Source organism: Benincasa hispida, chromosome 11 (genome assembly GCF_009727055.1).
Source record: "Benincasa hispida cultivar B227 chromosome 11, ASM972705v1, whole genome shotgun sequence".
Classification (NCBI taxonomy): Eukaryota; Viridiplantae; Streptophyta; class Magnoliopsida; order Cucurbitales; family Cucurbitaceae; genus Benincasa; species Benincasa hispida.
Genome location: NC_052359.1, coordinates 75,754,173 through 75,778,677, shown reverse-complemented (window position 1 = coordinate 75,778,677; position 24,505 = coordinate 75,754,173). Strand labels below are relative to the sequence as shown.

Genomic DNA, 24,505 nt, shown 5'->3' with positions numbered 1-24,505 from the left:
GTTGGCCATGTTTCGAGAGAAGATCATGGCGCCGCATGGTTGAAAAGTTATGACTGTGACACTGGGTGGGTAGGCGATTGATCACCCAAAAGTTTAGCTTACGGAAAAAATTAACAATGTCACAAAAATTTAGCTTACAATAAGACTATTGAATAACTTATGAATGACTATTTTGGTGGAATTGATTGATCAATCATTATTGAACAACTTTTGACAAAACTTACAAATTTTCACAAAAATTTAGCTTTAATATCATTTTCTCTTAAATTCTAATAATTTTCTACTATATATATGCTTTATAATTCTCTGAAATCCTATTAATCTTCTACTATATATGTGTGTGTTTTATAATCCATAGAATGCATATGATACATAATGAATTCTTGACCTATATTTCATGAGCGCGAAGGGTGTTGTTGGACACGTGTGCGATGGGGCAAGTTAGAGGCAAAGCGAGCATAACATACGTGTAAGTGGTGCTGGGTGGACGGACAATCGATCACCCAAAAATTTAGCTTATGACAAAACTTACAAAAATGTTCACAAAAATTTAGCTATAGTAAAACTATTGAATAACTTCTAAATGACTATGGTGGATAAATCGATCAATAACTATTGAACAACTTGTGGCAAAACTTAAAAAGGAAAAAAAAAAAAAAAGAAAAAGAAAAAGAGATCATATTTTATGACACGGTAAAAATTGCAAGATTTATTTAAATTTGAGTTTGAGGTGGAATTTGAGGGGAAAAAAAAAGAGAAGAAATTAACTTCCTAAATATAGAGTAAAAAAAATTGATTTTCTTTTTTCTTTTATTTTAGCTCTGAAGCAGTCGAGTTCCCGTTTCCGAGATCAAGCTATCTTCATTCTCCATTTCTCTTCAAACTATTTCTCCATTGTTCTTCAAGAATTCTTTATACTCAAATTTCACATTCTGAAACAATTTCCCTAAAATTGATCAGAGGGACGAAGCGGAAGAGAAATCTGAGGAAGCGTTTGGCTAGAGGAGAATCTTCACATTAGTGTTTATATTATGATGCCAATCTCTCAATCTCTCAGTCTCTATATCCCTATGTTTGATCAGATCCTCCTCTGAAGGTATGTCCACTGGAAATTCCTTTCCTGAAATGGACTGAGTAAATGCTTCCATGAATTTCCCTTTAAATGTCTGCATTTAGGTCTTCTGTGCAATTTCCGATATGGGTTTTGGTTGCAAACGAATAATTTTAGGTTGTGAAAGTAAAATCTTAGGATTTTATTACGATTAAATGGGAAATTTTGTCTCTGATTGGGGATTTCGACCTAGAATGAATTCACCCCCATCCCATTGTTGATATCATCTGTTGTCAAGTCACTCTCATATTCTAAGAATTTTTTCCTAAGGCTTTTTGTACTCTTGTGAAGGTGTTTATATAAATAATCGCTTTAACTTTGTTTTATTTTCCACAAGTTTCAGTACTTTCTTAATCCTTCCTGTTCCCTATATTTTTCCTCTAAGAATCACACAATTTGTAATATATTTCAAAATTTAACTGCACTGCTCTGATTGTTCTTGGTTGCTTAACTTTCCAAGTGTGCATCAATGTTAGTTATGGTGCACTGAATTGATTTTTTGTAACTGAGGGATTATGTTTTAGCACCTTCCCTATGTTTCCTTCCCTTGTTACTTACTTTATTATAATGTGGATTGTAATGCTCCACATTTCCAGATTAGCTCATTTTCCTTGAATTGTCCCCTTGAAGTTCTACTCTGAGCCTGTTAATTTGAGTTATTTAAAATTGTTTGGTGTTGGTTAGATTTCGAGATAATTACAATTTTGGTTTTGGCTTGATAAACCGGATAGATTGAACTTCTTATTTTTTTAAGGTCAACACAATTTTGGACAATTTTTTTTTTTTTTTCCAATTAAATTTTGCTTCAAGTTGGAAAATAAATTCTCTCCCTCTTAGATTATGCATACTCTTGTAGGAGATTAAATGGAGTTTAGAAATAGGAAAAAGTAATAAGATTTTGAGAGTGTAAAAAAAGACTCACTTTTCCTCTTTCATTGTTTTGCGTTGGTTAGATTTCAAGAAATCAGATATGAAGTCCATGCCTCGTGGAAATCAGATCTGAAATTTCTTATTGTTTATTGGTTCAATTCAATTTTAGGAGCATTTATTACTGTGCTACTGTAGGTCATTCTTACTTGGGGGGCTATGTAATAACTGAGTAGTGCTGCATCATTGATGTTGATAATTGATTTGATTCTTGTGACTTGTTCTCTGATTTCTTGAACCGTGATATTTATTGATTTGATGTGTTGATTATATTTTGGTCATATTTTTTAGATAAAAACATGTTGGAAAATTGTAGACATTATCGATGACTTGATTTGAGCTAATTATTGAGCCGGAAATTTTATGGGCATCGTTGTCTGAATTGAATTGAGTTAATAACATGCCGTAAATTATGTGGTCTCCCTTGATTAACATGAATTGAAATGTTAGCATGCTGGTAATCATGTGGGCGTTATTGATCTATCTAGTTGACATGTTTGGGAGCTATCTTTGGACAGGAGTAGGAGATGTAGCTTAATGGGAAACATGTTAACCATAGTTATTGTTGAAGGTTGTGTGTTATAGATAAATGTTGTGAATGCACTTTCACGAATTTTAGAAATCATGTTGTAGTCTTAATTGTTAATTGTAATGTGAAAGGATACTGGTGCAAGAGTTAGGAACCCAGATAGAAAAGGAAGGATCCCAGGTGAATATTTTGGGCGTTGGGTAATATGGTCAGGGGCTGATATGTCACTTGTGGTGTTGGAGCCTTGAGTATAAATGGATGAAGTCTGATACGCTAATGTAAAAATGATATGCATTAGGGCCTTGTGTGTAAATGATCAAGGGCCAACGGAATGAGAAGTGTGATATCGGGGCCTCGAATATAAATGTTTAAGGGCCAGCATGAGTTGTTTTGATTTCTTGAGTATAAATGGTCAGGGTTCAAACTCCCCAATAGAGTATAGAGACTAGTAGTGAGTTCTTTGGTACCAAGTGTCACTACGTTGTGGGCTAGATGATATTTTCTTTGAGTTTATTTGTAGATAAGGAGTCCATTTTTTCTCCTTCTTACCTTCTTTTTGAGTAGGATGGGTTCATTTGGGTTTTGTGTTAAAACTGAGAATGAGGTGTGAGTGAAGAAGTTAAAGTTCCATTTTATTCACTTCAAAGTTTGGGTGCTTTGCTTGATGGTCTTTTTGGGTGTTTCCAGTTATAAATTGACTTTATAAGCTAAGAATAAACATGAAATCCCCCCACCCTCACCAAAACAAAAGAAGAAAAAGGGAAAAGGAATAGGAAGAATTACCACAAGGTTTCTAGTATGTTATTGTGGACGAGATGTCATAGTAAAATCATGCTTGGATACTTTGCGTAAAGGTGTTCTCTACATATTTTGTTGTGAATTGAACTGGACTAGCTAGAGTGCCAAGTATGATGGCGTCGATTTTGTAATTTGATACTGCTTGAACATGAATACTGCACCATTTGTAGAATTTTTTTGAGCAGCATATGACAATCTTGATATTTATATAGCGCGTGGGATTTTATGTTAATATGTATTTTACATTTTTGTAGAGTTTGATCTTAATAATGGAGGGGAAACCAAAGAGGAGAGCTGCTGCAGAGAATGGGGAAACGGCCGAAGACTTAGTCCTTGCAACATTAATTGGGAATGGCGAGGACCTTGGTCCAATTGTTAGACATGCATTTGAAATGGGCCGTCCAGAAACTCTCCTTCATCAGTTGAAGAACGTTGTAAAGAAGAAGGAAATTGAAATTGAAGAGTTGTGCAAGATCCACTATGAGGAATTTATTCGTGCAGTTGATGAACTTCGTGGGGTTTTGGTTGATGCTGAAGAGCTGAAGGCCGAACTATCAACTGATAATTTTAAATTGCAAGAGGTTGGGAGTGTGCTTTTGATTCGACTTGAAGAGCTTCTTGAATGTTATTCAATTAAACAAAATGTGACTGAAGCGATCAAAATGTCCCAGATTTGTGTTCAGGTGGTTGATCTTTGTGTCAAGTGCAATGATCATATTTCTAAAGGCCACTTTTACCCTGCATTGAAAACTGTTGATCTGATTGAGAAGAATTATCTGCATAACATTTCTGTCAAGACCCTAAAAATGATCATTGAGACAAGAATTCCTGTGATCAAATCTCATATTGAGAAGAAAGTGTCCACCCAATTTAATGAATGGCTCGTTCATGTAAGGAGTTCTGCTAAGGTTATTGGGCAAACAGCTATAGGCTATGCAGCAACTGCTCGCCAAAGAGATGAAGAAATGTTAGAACGTCAGAGGAAGGCTGAGGAACAGAACATTTCTGGGCTAGGAGATTTTGCATATACTTTAGATGTTGGAGATATTGATGAGGACTCCATTCTAAAGTTTGACCTTGTACCTCTTTATCGAGCATATCACATTCATACATGTCTTGGGATCAAAGAGCAATTTCGTGAATATTACTACAGAAATCGAATGTTGCAGCTTAATTCCGACTTACAGATTTCTTCTTCTCAGCCCTTTATCGAATCGTATCAGACCTATTTAGCTCAAATTGCGGGATATTTCATAGTGGAGGATCATGTCATGAGGACTGCCGAAGGGCTATTATCAGCTGAACAGGTTGAAGCAATGTTGGAAACTGCTGTTAGCAAGGTGACATCAGTTCTTGAGGTACAATTTTCCCTCATGGATTCTGCAACTCACCTTCTCCTGGTGAAGGATTACGTTACTCTTCTGGCATCTACTTTTAGACAATATGGATATGAAGTTGGGCCGGTTCTCGAGACTTTGAACAAAAGCCGGGACAAATACCACGAACTTCTTTTGGAAGAGTGTCGGCAACAAATAGTGGATGTCCTAGCTAATGACTCCTATGAGCAGATGGTTCTGAAAAAAGATAGTGATTATGAAAACAACGTTCTCGCTTTTAATCTCCAGACTTCTGAGATAATACCTGCATTCCCATTTATAGCACCATTTTCTTCTACCGTTCCTGATGTCTGCCGCATTGTGAGGTCCTTCATTAAAGGGTGTGTCGATTACTTGACCTACAGTGTACATTCTAATCTTTTTGAGGTTGTGAAGAAATATTTGGACAGGCTCTTAATTGATGTTTTAAATGAAGCAATACTCAATATTATCCATGGTGCATCCATTGGTGTTTCTCAAGCAATGCAAATTGCTGCGAATATTACCGTTTTGGAAAGAGCGTGTGACTATTTCATCAGGCATGCAGGTCAGTTGTGTGGAATGCCTCTTCGATCAGTCGAGAGGCCACAAAGCGGTTTTGCTGCGAAAGTCGTTCTTAAAACATCAAGGGATGCAGCTTATATTGCGTTGTTGACTTTGGTGAACAACAAGTTAGACGAGTTTATGGCTCTTACAGAGAATATTGGTTGGACTTCTGAGGAGGTTACTGCAAATGCAAATGATTATATAAATGAAGTCCTCATTTATCTCGACACAATAATGTCCACTGCACAACAGATTTTACCGATGGAAGCTTTGTACAAGGTTGGGAGTGGCGCTCTCGATCATATCTCCTACTCTATAGTTTCAGCTTTTCTTAGCGACAGTGTCAAAAGGTTTAATGCGAATGCAGTCATGAGCATCAACAATGATCTGAAAATGCTGGAAGCTTTTGCAGACGAGAGATTTCACAGCACGGGATTGAGTGAAATCTACGGAGGAGGAAGTTTCCGAAGCTGCTTAATCGAAGCCCGACAACTAATCAACCTTTTGCAGAGCAGTCAGCCGGAGAACTTCATGAATCCAGTGATAAGACAGAAGAATTACAACATGTTGGATTATAAGAAAGTGGCTAGTATATGTGAGAAGTTCAGGGACTCTCCTGATGGGATATTTGGGAGCCTTTCTAGTAGAAATACAAAGCAAAACACACGCAAGAAATCAATGGATATGCTGAAGAGAAGACTGAAAGATTTTAACTGAGGCTTGAAGATTTGTTTTTCTCCATTACTTATTGAATAATACATGTACAGTAGCTATTTATTTGGATGATCTATATTATTTTATTTGTTGCCTTAATTTTAGGCAATAAAGCCACATAGTTGGTTCTTCTTTGTGCTTAAAAATGCAATGTAACTAAAAGGGAAAAGATTTTTGGTCAGTCCCCTTTGTTGCATCATTGTTGATTTTCATGACTTTGTGTATATATATATATATATTGAAACATCATGGCTTTATACACTAGAAACATGTTTGTGAGTCCATTGTAAGAAACAGAGAAAAAAAATTAGCTTGACCTAAATTATTCAAATAAAAAACAAGGTTTATTTCAATTTGATCGAACATAGATAAATACAACTTAGGAAACATGCATGTAACCCAAGAAAACATAATTTAAGATGATTATAGTCAACTTGGATTTTAAGATTTATGTAATTTTAGAACAAGTTTTAAATTTTTTTGCTATTCAAAACTAAATCATTTTTTGATAAAGTGAGGGGAAGATCCAGGTCATAAAATAAATGACAAAAGACTAACCTAATTTTTTTTTTTTCTTATATATCATTATCTATACACCACATAGATTTCTTTCAATTAAGTTGATAAACTTGAACAATTTTCTTAATCATAGTATTTGATTTCCAACCTGGTTAGAAATAAACTCTTATTAATACTATCACCTAAATATAAAGAAAACATTTTTCTTTTAAGAATATAATATCGCATACAAGGAAAAAAGTTTGAAGCTATTATCTCTTCTTAGAATAAGTAAAAAGTTCGAAGCCATGACTTAACAATCATCGGTACAATCATCGTCGTTGATATGTCTCGCCTGGCTGCCCGGACGTTAGACGCAGCCCTAGGGTTTATGGAGACCAAAATGGTCTACCCAAGAGATTTGGGCGTGCCGGAGGGCAGGCATATCTGGATAGGAATGGGAGAGCGTCTGATGAGTCGGATTTGAATGAGGAGTTGAAGAGGTTGAATTATGAGGAGAATCGGAGGCTGAAGAGGCAGAAGCTCCGGAAGACATTGAAAATTGTATTTGGAGAGTGACTCCTAGCCCATCGAGGAATGGTAATGAAGAGTATGAGGAGAAAGATGATGAGATTTTGGAGAAATATGGCGGCGACGATCACGGTGGAGATAAAAGTGGCTTGAACGAGAAAATGCAACATGGAGATAAATATGTATCTGATAAAACTAAGAATTCCGACTCTGATTCTGGTTCTGAATTATCTGATACAAAATTGAAAAGGAGGAAATTGAAGAGTACAGGTTCCAGGTGTAGAAGTAGAAAATCGTCTCTTAGTGATTCGGAGTCGGGCAGTGATACCGAGAGTGAAAGTGAAAGTGAATCAGAGGAAGAAAGTCAGAGGAGAAGAAATAAATCAACGAGTAGGAGGAGCAGAAAACATAAGAATATCAAGAGTAGTAAGAAGAAGAAGAGTAGGTATGGTGATACAGAGGACGGTGAAGAAAGCGAGACAGATGATTCTGATGTCAGTGACCATGTCAAGTCGAAAAAAAGGAGTCGTAAAAAAAGGTCCAAGAAGAGTAGGAAGAGGAGGTACAGTGGTTCAGATGAGAGTGAGGAAAGTGAAGACGAAAAAGTGAGGAAGTGGAGGAGCTCTTCGACTTCAACGAAATCCAGGAGCAAGAGAAAAAGACAGCCAGAAACGGAGAGTAAGAGTTGTTCATCTGAGGAGAATTCTGGTTCCGAAGACATTGATGATAAGAGTAAATCAATGGTCCGAGATTAATGCTGCTGAAGCTCTAAAGATCGAGGAAATGTTGGAGGCACAAAAGAAATCTGCATTTGATAATGAGATGCCAGTTGGACCAATGCCACTGCCAAGATCCGAGGGCCATATTATCCATGGTGGTGCTCTTAGGCCTGGAGAAGGCAATGCCATTGCACGGTATGTTCAGCAGGGGAAGCGTACTCTACGGCATGGTTAAGTGGGTCTTTCAGCTGAGGAAATTCTGACCTTTGAGACCATTGGCTATGCGATGAGTGGTAGCAGGCATTAGAGAATGAATGCAATCCGTATTAGAAAAGAAAACCAAGTTTACAGTGCTTAAGATAAAAGAGCCCTTGCAATGTATAACTAATGAGAAAAAGCAAAACGTGAGCGGAAGGTGATGGATGATCTTCAACGACTAGTTCAGCATTGGCCCTTCACATGATCCTTTTGCTGCATAACCTCATTTGGCGTCATATTGAGATGTGTATGTAATCATATTCTTAAGACAGGAAGAAAATGCGTCATGTAGGCATATGTGAATCACTGCTAAATATTGGTTATCCCTTTTAGTTGGCTTATCAAATAAGCTTTAAGAAAATATGTTTTTGTCTTTGACACGTGTTGCTGAAATCCCTTTTATCTTATTAATCTTTCTCCATCTTAAAAAGGTTGTATTATAGTAGAGTTTGATGGTTCTATATTTTGAGCAACTTAGAAAATGGAAATTTCCCGTACTTTACATGTATGCAAGGCAGTACTTCACTAGTGATGGCATGGTACAGGTCATTTTATTGACTTTTGGGAGAATTGTTTAGAGTAGTTCCTTGTATGATAAAGTTTCAATGATCACAATGAGTTATCTGCTTCGCCTATCTTCCTTTCATAGTTTCATTTCCTTCACTGCAAATCTCTTTCTTTTTTGGATAAGAGCAAATCTCTTTCATTTTATAATTTTCCCTAATGTTATCTTTATCATGATGTTTTCAACATTTACTAGGAATTTGAATACTCTGCATATAGAAATTGCACTACTGGATGTCAAACCCTTCGGAGCTCAAAATGATTTGAGCTAATTAAATTTTGATGTATAGATGTGTACTTTGTTGGCGTTATTCTTGCAGCCTATTGGCCTACTTTCATTTGCCGCTAATTAAATTTCTCAAACGATGCTTATCAAGTTGGTTTTTTAAGCTCAAGGCTTTTTCCCAAGCATAAATTCTTTAGAGGGGTTGAGAAATATTAGGCGGAAGTATGAGAGGTATTGAGGTTTGATGCCTCTTTTATGGGTGCCTGTGAATTAGACGTTTTGTAATTATCAGTTGGATTTGGATTTCATTCTTTTTGGATTGCAGTTTGTTCTTAGGATTGTTCATTGTAGGACTTTGTTCATTCTTTGTTCCGGGTTGTGAAGCTTGGTTTGTTATATATATATATTATATATAAATATCTTTTGTAAGCATACATTTTTTGGATACAGATGTTCATTTTTAACAAGTGAATTGTCTCCAATCTGTACTTTATGGCTAGAATGATATTACTGGGTTTTGTTCTTAATCTTCATTCCTCATGTCTCGAGTATGGCAAAGAAGGAACTGTGAAGTGTGAATGGCAAGGTATATTCACTTACCAAACCTTGAATTTATGTTACTTATAAATTTCTTCTAAATGCAGAATCCTCTCTGGTGAGAAGCAACATTATTTATCGATCATTTCTCTATGGAGGAACATATGCAGTCTACCCTGTTCAAGAAAATAAATTCTGTTCACACACACGCACACACGATACGTCTAGTTGTGCTTATGATAGGAAGGCAAGCCATTTTAGTAGGAAGATGTATAATTGTCATAGGTGGTTATACATTTTTTTTTTCTTTTTCAAACCTTCCTATAGCTTTGTACTCATGGTTTCCTTGCATTTCAAAGTTATTCTGGTTTTGCATTTAGAAGGAGGGTTTGTTGTCTGTTGGCTGTAACTCATAAACATTGCTCTTCTAGCTGTTGGAGATTTATTTAACGAGAAGAGTGTTATCTTATCCCTAGTTCAAATTCACCATTTAGATTGTACTATTTCTAGGTACAGGATATGCAAGAGAGGAGGCTGGAGAAGAAAGCTTGACGGCTTGTTTCAATCTATGTAAAGGTATGTACGCATGAATATTTAACCATTGTGCTTCACTGTTCCTATGCTGTTAATCAGTGGTTGGATGCACTTGATTGGTGAGTTTGGGTTATCCTTATGTCTGCCAAACCGAACAGGGGAGTGGCTGCTGGAATGTTTGACTGGTAGAGTAGCCTTAAGAACAGATCTATGGTTTACTGGAACTATTCTGTCCGAGCCTTTATATGACTGCTTTTGGAGAAAAGCAAAAGAAATCAGGGAGGTGTTCGAAGATAATGTGTGTTTCGGAGACCAGTTTTGGAGACTATCACAGATTAACACAAGTCGTACACAATGTTATAACAAGAGAAAATTATGACATGTGGATCAAACAATAAAGATAGCAGTAGAGTGAAAGTTTGGTAATCTAGTTTAGTGCAATATTATTTACGTTTGGGGGACAGTGTGCCCTAAGAAAGATACTTCTCTAATAGAAAGTTGAACAATTACCATGTTATACTTATCTGATGAAAAAAGTCTAGAAAAACAAACAAATAACCTAATTTTAGTGAATACTGACTTAGGCTCACCTTAAGTATGAGAATTCCTCTCATGGAAAACTACTTTACGACAAGGTAGTCTTGAGAACACCTTTTGACTAATAGGTAAACGTGCCTCTCGAAGGGCTCAAGCACAAATGAAAAGTATGGTTTGTTTAGCACAATCTTGTATAAAGACATACACTTATGTAGAAACTTGCTTTCAATAACTTTTCTTATCCATATACAGCAACCCTAAAGCATTGAGAATATCTCAATAAATACTCACAGCTTTAGGAAAGTAGGAAATACTGACCAACCAACTAGCAAACAAGGAAAGAATCCAAGAAAATGAGGTTGCGAACATCACCTAGAAGAAATAATTATATGTAGAAACAAAGAATATAGCCAACACCAATGCATTAACAATCAAGAAAAAAAAAATTATTGTCATGTTTATGGTTTCTCATTTTAAAGAGTCAAGCTCATCGGTAAGACAATGGTTGTATCACTCACATAGATTTTTTTTTTTAAGAAAAGAAGAAGGAGAAGAAAGAACTACAAAGTCTAGATGATTCTTGGATACGGTAAGTTGATACTAGTAAAAGGTAAAAATGTTGAGAAAATATTCAATGTTTTATATGTTTCGAGATTATGTTCAAATTTATCAAGTGTTACTTAATTGTGGCACAATAAATATTTTGTGGTCTTCAAGGATCCAAGTTTATGTTATTTATGATTCACAAGAAGCATTGATTGGAAGAGTCAATATTGTTGACTATGCTTTCTTTTTCAATGACGACTTTCTATGTCATCATGCATTGAATGTGGAAGTAGAAGAAGCAAAAAATGACACCATCACTTTAATCCCAATACAACATTAAAACTTTGAAAAATGTTGCATTCTTCTATATAATTGGTAATCTTTCCAAGAAAGGAAGTATGCTAATACAAATTTCAATGATTTTAAAAGTACTCCCAATTAGTTTTTTCTTTTCTCTTAACGCTGAGGTTTTCTCATAGAATTATAGAAATTAAACAAGATGTTCTCAATTCATTGCTAAAGTTGAATATATATTTAAAACATTGCAAAATATAGTTATATCAGCTGCAAAATATTGCAATATTTACTCTATAAACGACTTGTTGATTTAAAACATAAACCAAAAGAACGTACAAAATTATTTTGTAATAACAAGTTTATTGCTCACATTGCCTCAAAATCATGGACAACGTGGTCGAGCAAAGAGCATCAAAATCAAATTTTTATTTATCAAGGAAATTGTTCTTAAAGGCTAAAGGCAAAATTGAGACTTTTCTTTTTGAAGAAGTGAGCGGAAGCCATGGAAGCAGTATGAGACTTGCCTTCTTGAATTTAACTAAAATAGTTAGAAAATATTGTAAATTAATATGACCAAGCATTGTTAAATAGGATAATCATTGCCATTTAAACAAAAATTCTAAAATGATATCTTTAACCTCACTATTATTATCATTTATAAGATTAACTTATATTATAAACTTTTATCTTCCATATTTTTCTAATCGCGGTTGGTACGAGGTTTCTAGATAAATTTGTTTTGTGGAGTTGAACTTGTGTTGATGTAGATTTGATGCGATGTGGTTCGATCTCTCGTACTTGATCCTCTAATTCTCTCTCAGTTGAACGCAGGCGCTTGATTTGGAGAAGGAGAGCGCGTATTGTTCTTGAAGTTTAAGTCTTGGAAGAGTTTTTGGATCTTCAAAACTCGAGTTTCAAGGGGTGGTTTAGTCTTCAAGAGTCAAGGAGTCTTCTAGTTGTAGAGAATTATCTTTAGGTTCTCTGGAATGTAGAATTGATCCCCACAAATGAAGAGAACTTCATTATTTATAGAATCCTTAGGGGGGTTTGGGCTTGGTTAGTTCATGGACTGAGCCCTTGGGCCCATTTGATTTGGATCCAATTTGGCATTTGAATCAAATTAACCCTATTTTTGGGCTCAATTGGATCTTAGCCCAAAATTATAATATCAAATTGGACCAAATTAATTTCATCCAATCCAATGGCCATGATGAAAACAAGTGGTATCATCGAAAACTGCCAATTTATGTCTTCAATTTCAATCTGAGACACATGTCAGCTGTTAAGTGGTCTCAAATTTGTTGATTTGTAATTTCGTCATTAATTTAGAAAATGATGTGACAGTTTGTGATCAGGCCAAAATTTATTCTTCAACAAATGCCTCCTTTTCGAGATTTGTGCACATTTACAAGTGAGTGAATCTCGAAAAAGATAAAGTTTGAATCAAAAGTCAAGTAGAATGCTCATGATTTAAATTCCTTTTGCTGTGTTAGTCACATTATGAATTTAGTACTAAGTTTGATTAGAATTTGGGATAAAATTTGGAATATGGTCAAATTTTAATTTATGACAAACGTGGGGTGATCTACATTTTAATTTGACTTGAGGATAAAAACTTAAATTTGGATGATTTGAACTTAGGATAAAATTTGGAATATGACCAAAATTTTAATTTGAGAGAAATTTCAAGTTTTATCCCCGATTAATTTGATTTGGAGATAAAAGTTTAAAATTTTGAATTTAGTATGAAATTTGGAATATGATCAAAATTTTAATTTAAGAAAAATTTTAAGTTTTATCCCAAATTTAATTTGATATAGAGATAAAAGCTAATAATTTGAGCTTAAAATAAAATTTTGGACAAAACTTAGGATATGTCCCAAATTTTAATTTGAGATCTAAATACATTTGCACCTGATTTTAGGCCAAATCTATTTAAATGTATCTTAAATCTCCTCAATTTTGTAAATGATAAGATAACTTAACTCAAGATCTAATTAGATTCTCCTAATTGAAAAAGATTTCACTTGTTAATCCTAAATCAATTAGGATTTAAGGCTCCCTATAAATTGGCATCAATCTTGGTTTGGTCTATTTCCATCTCTCAATGTCTCATAATGAAACCGAGAAACTTTCTTGAGGTCATGCCAAACACACACTTGAGAGGGTTCACCTCAACTGATATTTTCGTAGGTGATCAAACACAACTCTTAAATCCCTCAAGTGATCTTGTCTTTTCTTGTATTTGACCACGAGATCGTCAACATAGCAGTTGACATGTTTGTGTAGCATATCATCAAACACTTCTTGCATGGCACGTTGTACGTAGCACCGATGTTCTTCAACCCGAAGAACATCACCTTGTAATAATATATTCCCTTTGGAGTCCGAAAAGTTGTCATGTCCTCATCTATGAGAGCCATTCGTATTTGGTTATATCTAGATGACCCATCCATAAAGGATAAGACCTTGTGTCCTGTAGTCGCATCAACCACGATTTCTGTGATGGACAATGGAAAATCATCTTTTGGGCACGCACTATTTAGATCACGAAAGTCTACACAGATGCAAAGCTATCCATTCTTCTTTCTAACAAGAAGAGTGTAGACCATCTACATTGTATATTTGACTTCGTGGATAAATCTTGCTTTAATCAACTTATTAACTTCAGCTTCAATTTTGGGAATAAGCTCTGGTCGAAAGTGTCACTGAACTTGTTTAACTGGTCGATACCCTTGTTTGATCTCGAGATGATGGACTGCTACTTTTGGATCAAGCCCCGTCATCTCTTTGTATGACCAAGCGAATATGTCCTTGTACTTAGTGAGTAAACTCATGTCTCGTATCCCTTCTCACTAGAGAAGGATACACTAATGAAGGTTGGGCACGATTCCTCTAATGTAACAAGGTTCACTTCTGTAAGTTCATCCATAGTGGATTGATCACCATCTTCAAGTGTCGTGGGACGTCTTCCACATCCTCTTTGGGCATTTCATTTTTCGAATTTTTGATGATGAAAATGTGATGACATGAAGTTTTACCTTCCTCCTGTTCTAAGTTTTCATTTTCAGGATTATTGAAGATGACATCACGTCTTTTCACCTTTAGCGAACTTTCGCTTGTGTTGAGAGAAAGGAAGATTTCTTTTCATTTGCGAAGGAACAACACTACGAATTTCTCCGTCGCCCTTCATTTCACAAGATGGCTTCTCACCTGATTAACTTTTCGTGTCCTTATGCTTAAGGTGGCACCAAACTAACGTGTGCGATACCAGATCTTTCTTTTTTATAGCTACATTAGGAACATTGTTATGGATCTCTCCTTCACTTTTTATCTTATTGGACCATTTTTTGCCAGAGCAACTCTCAACACCTTCACGTTTGAGACAAATGAAAATTGACACACGGGGCGTTCTCCCATTTTTCTTTGTAGTCGTGCTTAATCTTTCAAAGGTTGATAGTCGTGTTCCCCTTGACGTTTGACAAATGACCTCTTCTACTTTTGAAGGCATGGCAACCTTCGCAAGGCTGAGTGTTGACCAAGGCTAGGCACTGGGCACTGAATTTCTTTCTCTTTTATCGTCATGCTTAATCTTTCAAAGACTAAAGCACATGCACAAAAGGTTTAATGCGGTTGAAGGTTGAGGTTCTTCAATTATTTCTTTCCTTTTCCTTTTCCATTTTTTTTGTATCATCGACCTCTTCTGCAGTTATATGGTTGCTATCGACCACCTTTCCCTTTAACCTTTTTATTATACGGACTGGCTCTAGTAACTAATATCCAAGTCCATTTTGCAATGTAGGTATAACATGTCCTTCCTGCAAAAACTTCTTTTGGGTCAGAGAAAGTTCAGGCTGCTCATAGTTCTTCAAGCTCTTAAACTCAGTATGAGTTGCAAAATCATAACCTGCTTTTGCTAGCAGTTTGTAAACCTTAGGGGCAAACCCATCTTTCGTCCATTTTTTCAGGCAAACTTAATTTTTTCTGGTCTACCTTTGGTCTTTGGATTTCTTGTTTTATTAGCTTTATGAATGGTATAACAAAATTCTCCTTTAAGATTTCGATATCATTGATCTTCAACCCATTTGAGCATTCCCAAATGGCGACTCATCCTTCTCATGTCTAGATAAAGGGACATAATGCAAGATTGAAGGGCTCAAAGCTTTTTCGTCTTTTAAAATTGTTATCTTTGTAGTGCTAGTAGACGCCTCACTCTCCTTAGAGTTAGAGACAGACCTTATCACTTGTTTCTTTCCTTGAACCTGATTGTGATCTTAGCTTGGGTTTACCTCCATCCTTTATTAAAGCGATCTCTATAGGCATTGCTTCGTTGATGCCATCATTCTTCAAGTAAAATTTCATGTCTGCAAAGTGAGACTCGGCTTCTGATAATGAATTGGAGTTTGCTTCAACTTTCTTAATGCCATCTTGGTAAAACTTGAAACATTGGTGTAGGGTTGAATATATAACTCCATTTCCGTGAATCCAAGAATGATCCAATAACAACTCATATGCGGTCTTCGAATATATGACATAGAACAATGTGTGGGCCTTTAGGTTACCGACGATAAGTTCTAAGAGTATCATGCCTACCGCCCTTTAGCTACCTTGGTTGAATCCCTGAATTACTAACTTGTTGTTTGACAACCCTTCCATCAGGATGCCTAATTGTTTCATAATTGACTTAGGCATTATATTGACAGCTGATCCATTATAAATCAGAAGTCGACCAACCTTCTATTCACGAACGTATATTGAGATGTACAAAGGCCTATTATGAAGCTTTGATCCCAATAGTAAATCTTCATCTATGAAACCTATGGACATACAGTAAAAGGTGCATGTGCACGTCATAGACATCGGAGCACTGGATGCATTTGAGTCTAACAGCACGTCGATGAGAGTCGTGTTAGTCGCTGGAGGAAGTGACAACAAGTCATTTTTGTTGAATGATGGTAAGTCTTTTAATTCTTCCACTGTCTCCAATGAACTCAACAGAGTATCCTCACTTTCTGTCGTGATGACAACATGACAGGCAACGACTTCTTGTACTTTCTTCGAACAATCGTTGTAGAAGTTCTTTGGAAGAAAATCTGTTAGTGTCACCTGTCGCTTGAGTTGAGAAAAGTCCTCATCTTGCTCCTCAACAAACTTAGGCTTCCAACCTTTTTTTTCCCCTTCTTTTTCTGAGTCTTGCTCCCTCTTCTATACCTTCGATAAGAGCGCGACTCTTTTTGGGTAGAGCTTGATTTTCTTTTCTTTTGACAAGTCACAAGAACCCATCCCTTGACATCACCATCGTCAAAATGCTCATCTTTATTTTTAGAATCTGTCATTGGGATAGCTTGCTGAAACCAAACAATTACAAGTTCGAGGTCCCAAACTGGACCAAGCTCTCTCTTTCATCATAAAGGGTAGTTGATGCTGGAATACTTGAAGTTACTGTGACTGCAACTTGATTTTCTTGAGCTACTTCATTCAAATCCAGCTCAATCTTCTTCTCACGAGCCAACCTTAGAATAAACTCCTTCAACACAAAGCATTTTTCGATTGGATGGCTGGTGACCCTATGATACTTGCAGTAGTTATGATCAACAACTTTTCCTACTTGTTCCGGACATTTTCATTCTGACAGCTGAATAAGTTTCTTTTCCAACAGATGCTCAAGTATATTCGCAACATTAAAATCAAGAAACAAACAAATCTTCTCAAGCCTTTCTTTCAGAATTAAGCAATGCTTTTCGCCTCTGTAATCCCTCTTTCCAATTTTGTTCTTTCTTCCTTTGGAAGAAAATTTTAGCAGGGTCATATTAACAACCATTGATTTCTTTGTGATATTCTTTGTAATCTTTTCGGTACTTTTTACTTTCTTCTTATCTTTCTTCACTTCAGAGACCAGGAAATCCTTAGTTCCCTCATTGGCGATGCTTAGCTCCATATCTTGAGCGCGATTCAACTTTTCAAATGTCCAAGGTTTTTTTTTTTTTTTTCTCCTGATGAATGTAGAGGAGTCCCTAGTGCATGCATTGGGTGTGTATCTTAACAATAGACAATTCGGTGAGTCTGTCTTTGCAGTCAAGACTTAGAGCTCTTCATTGGTTGATATAGTCGATGATCAGCTCTCTCTTTCTCTGTTTGGCATTTTTCAACTCCATCATACTAACAGTATACCTAGTGCTGTAAAAGCGGTTCAAGAACTCTCTTTCAAGTTGCTCTCAACAGTCGATCACCTTAGGCTTTAGATCAGTGTACTAGTCAAAATTGTTTCCCTTCAGAGTTTAAACAAACTGCTTGACTATTAGATCTCCTTTGGTTCCCACATTCTCACATGTTTCAACAAAATGGGCAATGTGTTGCTTCGGGTTTCCATTTCTATCGAATTGCTAGAACTTCGGGGGTTGGTATCCAGAAGACATCCTCAAGTTGTCAATTATCTTAGTGCACAACTTGGAGTACATAAAAGAAGTCTGAAACGAGTCTCTATACTAAGCTCTGATGGAGTTGGTGATCATATCCTACAATTGCTTGATCTACAATGAGGCAACAAAATTTGATTGCTGCAGTAGATTTTCCTATAACACGACTTCCCTTTGTCAGTGGCTTTGACAACAGGAGTTTGACTCGACTTAGAGATTTCGTGATCTTGTTCCTCTATAGCTTTCATCAGGAAATTGGTCTTTCTTTCCATCTCTATCATGGCCGCCTCGACTGTTACATCCGCCATCATGACAAACATTATATCCGAGTATGATTCCCTCTTTAAACGACTGTGGGTGATAGAAGTAGAAGTTGCTTGCAACAGTTATCTTGGGTGCAACTTTATTTAGTGCCATTAATTTGTTTGAACATTGAGAGAGAGATGAGAGGTAGAGATGTCTCACTGGGTGTGCCAATTTGTTCACACGAGATTTTCGAGAAATTTGTTTTGTGGAGTTGAACTTGTGTTGATATAGATTTGATGTAACGTGGTTCGATTTATAGTATTTGATCCACTGATTCTCTCTCACTGGAACATGTATGCTTGATTTGGGGAACTGAAGCATGTGATGTTCTTGAAGTTTAAGTCCAGAACTCGAGCTTCAAAGAGTGGTTTAGTTTTCAGAAGTCAAGGAGTCTTCTGGTTATAGAGAATTCTCTCTAGGCTCTCTAGAGTGTAGAATTACTCTCTCACAAATGAAGATAACTCCACTATTTATAGAGTTATCAGGTGGGTTTGGGCTTGGTTGGTCCATAGACTGAGACCTTGGGCCCATTTAATTGGATTTGGGTCTAATTTAGTATTTGGGCCAAGCTTAAAATAAGTGGCATTTGGACCAAATTAATTTCATCCAGTCCAATGGGCATGATGAAAATAAGTGGCATTATTGGAAATTGTCAATTTATGTCTTCAATTTCAATTCAGGGCACATGTCAACTTTTAAGTGGTCCCAAACACTACAATAATTTTCATTATTCCCGACGAAAATTACCCCGACGCAAAAAAAAGCGTCTGCATATGTAACTTCCCTCGACGGTGCAACAATGAAGTCGAGATAAAATACTATTCCGACGGATTCTTTACTACCGCTGGGATAATGCATCTATCCCAATGGTCTAATAACCAACCGTCGGGTATATTTAGCTATCTCGACGATATCATGTAGGGTTGGCAACGGGGGCCCGGCCCGGGCCGGGGCGGGGCGAGTCCCCCGTCCTCGGCCCCATGGGGGAAAATTCTCCCCATCCCCGTCCCGTCCCCATCATTTGAAGCCGCGGGACGGGAGCGGGGATTTCCTCGTCGGGGAAATGGGGGATTCCCCATTTTTTTAATTAAAATTTTATTTAAGATTTTGATTTTATTTAAAATTTATTAAAATTGTGGCTTGGACTTTTAGGCTTAGATTTAGAATTTAGATATTTAATTATTGGGCTCTATAACACTATAAGTCTAATACATTATAAATACATATAAATAATTATTTTTATATATAAATGTATATTTATAAAATATAAAAATACAAATAATCAAATCGAGATCGGGATAATCGAGGTTGGGGTCGGACGGGGATACGCATCCCTGTCCCTAAGACGTTGCGCCCAGAAAAAGTTCTTCTCCGGTTTGACCTCATTTCCCGGTCAAACTGGGGAATCCTCGCCCCGATCGGGGTAGAGCGGCACGGGGACCTGACCCCACGGAGAATTTTGCCAACCCTAGTATCATGATTGTCGTGCTATCTTTCTCTTATCTCGAAGGTTGAGCAACCATCGGGAGTAGTTTGATTTTTAAAAAAATAAGAATTATAAATGAAATGATTATAGGAAATTGTTTAAGCTGATGGTATGGAAGTAACCGTCGGGCTTTGTAGAGTTTACCCGGTGGTATTTGAGTGACTGTCAGGCTTTGTGGAGTTAGCCCGACGGTTCACGGAGAGACCGTTAGGTGATAGTTATTACAATAAAAAAAATATGAAAAATGGGGAAGTTATGTCGACGGTGATGTAAGAAGACCATCGGGAGGTGTGGAGTATATCTGATGGTATGCGAAGGATCATCGACCCATTAAAAATAGGTGGGAATTTGTGAATTTATGCCGACGGTTGTGTCAAAACACTGTCGACAGAACTTGGTGTTAGCCTGACGGTTTGCATGTGACTGTCAGAAGTTTGCAACTCCCTTGACGATTTTTGATTGACTGTCAGGGTACTTCCATTTCTCCTGACGGTTTACCAGATGACCGTCAAGATAAGTCCGTTTAAAACCCTCGTGCAGCCTCTTCTTCCTCTATTTTTCTTTTTCTCCTTTCGATCTTCGCCCGATTTATCTCCCTTGCTCGTCATCCGGTTGTCCTCCCTTCCGTTCGTCGTCCATTCTGTCCAGTCGCCGTCAGCTCTGCTTCAATTTTTGGTAACATTTTTCCCCCTCCCACTGTTTATTCTGAATGAATTTGAATGAATTTTCATATTGTGAATTGAACGTATACGAGAATCCACATACAACTGGTTGTAAATAATTAATGTAATATAATAATTATCTAAATATTTGATATTTTTCTCAAAATGTCCACAATAAGAAATTCAATATGATTCACAACTTGGAAACTATGTTTTCTAGGCATATTCTTGAAATCCCTAAGTCCTATTATTATATTTTGTTGAACTTCACAATTCCTTGGTTCAAAATGATACCATGAGATCCTAATTGATTGTCCAACAAGGCAAATCTTATACAAATGTTTGTTAAATATGAGTTAGTTGATTTTTTTTCCCTACATACAAAATTTTCCATATGCCTTTTAAGAGATTTAAGTGAAGGGAAATCCTACCATGATTATTAAGAGGATAAATGTATATGTTGTCTCTATGTTCATATGTTCCCATATATATTTCAATTTTAGTTTCTATGTCATTATTAATGAATGTTAAAATAGCTAGTTTATAAATTTGCTTAACATAATAACTATTGAATTGCAAAAATTGGATTCATTAGCTTATTTTTATTTATTTATTTATTTTATTGAGAGGTCAAACATTATATTTTAAAATGACAATTAGTGTTTTTATTTACTAAGCAAGCTATGTTCTAGAATTGGTCATCAACTTTATTCAATAATTCTTCAAATTCATTATGGTTAGAGTTTGAGATTATTTATTCATGTTAGTAATCATAAATTGAATCTTGATTAAGGACTCGTTTGGGATTGTTTTGTAATAATAGTAAAATAATAATTATATGACAAAATCTTAAGAGCTTTCATCTTAAAAATTTGTGTCTGATGCTCATTCCTTACAATTTGCCACTTTACAAATTTCATTGTCTCTCTTCTTATACCCGGTCCAAAATCTCCTGGAAAAGAAATTGATATTTACTTACAACCATTGATCGAAGAGTTAAAGGAGTTATGGAATGATGGTGCACGAATACTTTCAACTACATGCGTGCTTATTGTGAACTATTAATGACATCCCTGCGTATGACGACCTATATGGAGTATCGAAGGTTACCAAACATGCCCTATTTGTAAAGGGGATACATCATCATTGAGGCTAAGAGGAAAACAATGTTTTATGGGGCATTGACGTTATCTTCCAGATGATCACAGTTGGCGGCAGAGCAAAGGATATGATGGAAAAGTGGAACGTAGACCTCCTTTAGTTTTTATGGAAAAGGAAGGCATCTTATGAGAGGTGAATTTTTCTAGAGAAACATGATAAAAAATAGAAATGAAGTTTAAATTGGAATAAAAAAAGTATATTTTTCCAACTTTCATATTGGTCAAAACTTTTATTGAGATATAAGTTGGATGTTATGCATATTGAAAAGAATATTTGTGATAATTTTATAGGCACTTTTTTAAATATTGAGGGAAAGACTAAGGTACAACTACTCATTTGGATTTAGAAGATCTAAATATATGAAAAGAACTATACCTGCAAAAGGTAGGAGATAAAGTTGTAAAGCCACACGCTACATACACATTAACTATTAATTACAAGGTTACATTCTGTAAGTGGATGAAATTAATCAAATTTCCTGATGGGTTTGTATCAAATATATCAAGATGTGTGAGTGAGAAAGATGGAAAGCTATGGGGCTAAAAACTCACAACTCGCATCTTCCAATTGGTATTCGTGCATACTTAAAAAAAGATGTGTCCACTGTTGTCGTTGAGTTATGCAAATTTTTCTGTGATCTATGTGCAAAAACAATATCTATAGGGGAGTTGGATCGATTACAAAGAGACATTATAATCATACTTTGTAAGTTAGAAAAAAATATTTTCACCAACATTTTTTGATGTAATGGTGCACCTAGCAGTCCATTTGCCCTATGAAACAAAAGTTGCAGGTCCAGTTAGTTATAGTTGGATGTACCCTATCGAAAGAAGCTTACGGACATTGAAACAATATATAAGAAACAAAGCACGTCATAAGGGTTCTATAGTAGAAACATATATAATGTATGAATCGTTGGTATCTTGTTCTTTGTACATAACTAGAATTGAGACGATGTTCAATTAGGATGAAATAAATGATGATAGACTTCCAGAGGATGAGACATGTGGTGAATTTTCAATGTTCAGACAAAATGTGCAACCATTAGGAGCACCAAGAGTAAGGATATTATCGAGAGAAGAGAAATGCAGTGCACATTGGTATATCTTGAACAATTGCATGGAAATAAAATCTTATCGAAAGTATGTTTTGAATATTCTTTTGTAGTTGATGATTTTAATACAAAGGGTGAAATATAAAATTGAGACAAGTCTCTTACTTATAGACAATATTTGAGACTAATTGGAGATGAAGCTCAAAGTCATGATGATTTATACAGAAGACACCAACGAGGCTTTCTTGATTGGTTCAAATCTCATGTAAGTATGGGTTTAAAGGACAAGTAAAAATTCAATTGAATTAATTTCTACCGACATTAGTTTTTAAGATCTATTGTATTGTACTGAATTAACAGGTTCTTTCATTGCATGAAAATGAAGATATGTCTGATGATATATATTCACTAGCGATAGGGCCAAGTTCAAAGTGCACTCATACAGTGGATGCATTGTTAATGGAGTATGCTATCATAGTATTGAGCTCGATAATTTTCGGAGTACACAAAGTAGCAAGATCATGGTGCCTTCAGAATGTGAAGGTGGAGGAGATCTCCATAATTTCTATGGTGTTGTCAATGAAGTATTGGATTTCCAATATGCTAAGAGAAGACGTGTAATTATGGTTAAGTGTACTTGGTTCGATACAGATCCTGAAAAGACTAATAGAGTACACATGGATTTTGGGTATATATCAATTAATACAACTCGTCATTGGTTTGTTAACGAGATTTTATATTTTCCAGTCAAGCCAAACAAGTATTTTACATCAACGATCCCAAATATGGTAATAATTGGAAAGTGGTGCAAGTATTCCAAATAAGCGTGTGTGGGACATGCCAGAAGCAGAAGAACATGAGAATGACCAACCAGAGTTATTAGAAGTTGTGAATAGTATTACTTGTACAATCGATGAATCAATGAATGATATTAGTTTATGTAGAGTTGATACTGATCCTATGGTCATAGAAGAACAGATAATTCAGCAAATTGATGATGACTTCATAAATGACGAGGAAGATGATATAGAATCATCTTCTAATAGGAGTTTGAGTTTCATAACTTACATATTATTGTATAATATATATATATATATTATTGTTTGCACAGGAATAATGGTAATGCCAGTTATTATAAGCCTTTTATTTAGAATTATGAGGGTTAACAGGTAGAAAACGTAGTGATAATACTTAGAATTTGTGAAAAATTGAGTTTTGCGTCGATTAGCACCTAAATCCTCATTGACCCAATATTATGCGTTATTCCGTGCCAAAGTGTCTATATTTGTAGCTATCGCAGGAATCACACACAAGCGTTTGAAGCTAACAATCACAGACAAACGCATGCGTTGAAGCCAGTCTACCGCAAAAACGATGCAAACGACAATCACATGCGTCTAATGCATGGAAGTTGTGGTAAACACATGCGTCTAACGCATGGAGAAAGCGGTGAACAAATAGAGCATGCGGCCACAGATTGACAACCATAATAGAAGATCGCAAGATGGGTAGAATGCGTTGATAACTTCAGCTGAATTCAGCTCGAACACATACCTTGAGAGTATCAACAAGATAAGGAGATGTGACAATGCCCATACCGCGACAAAAGCAGCAGTGAGCCATACCTTCATCATTAAGCTGTCGGCGTCCAAACTTTATAAATAGCCTTTGAGACCTTCATTTTAAGACATTAAAGCTTTTGCCTCAAGGCAGAAGTTTGTGATCACAGATGAGAGCCTGAAAGAGATTTCCAGTGAGAATTCTTCATCTCCACAACCCAGACCGAGTGACGATCGAAGCATTCGCTGGAGATAGAGCTCGAGAGAGACATCTCCACCATTCAACCATGGCACCACCGACAGCCTTGACGTAGATTCATTCATCTCCCTTCTAATCTCTGTATTGTATTACATTTTAGCTTGAGATATTAAGATATTTTGTGATCAATGCAAATATTAATTCCTCCATTACTGTCTTCTTCATCATCTTCATCTCTATCATATTTTATTTTCAGCATTTATTTATCAAAGTCAATCGCATGCTTAATCGTGTAGCCTAGAGATAGGACACATGAAGCAACCCATCGAGAGGTGTACGTTGTGCGAGTATAGTGAGTTAATCCTCTTTGCTTGATGAAAGGCTGTAGCAACGCTTGTCTATGGGATGTTGCAT

At 36.1% G+C, this 24,505-nt stretch overlaps 1 protein-coding gene and 1 pseudogene across 1 annotated transcript; both read left to right on the top strand.

Moving 5' to 3' along the window:
- Positions 1-823: 823 nt before the first annotated feature.
- LOC120091561 (exocyst complex component SEC15A-like) lies at positions 824-6,247 on the top strand. The gene is made up of 2 exons (XM_039049652.1): positions 824-1,096; positions 3,620-6,247. Exon 2 carries the CDS (start codon positions 3,635-3,637, stop codon positions 6,002-6,004), a length of 2,370 nt encoding a protein of 789 aa, XP_038905580.1. The 5' UTR covers positions 824-1,096; positions 3,620-3,634; the 3' UTR covers positions 6,005-6,247.
- A 573-nt stretch (positions 6,248-6,820) lies between these two features.
- On the top strand, positions 6,821-8,380 carry LOC120090862 (annotated as a pseudogene).
- Positions 8,381-24,505: the final 16,125 nt, after the last annotated feature.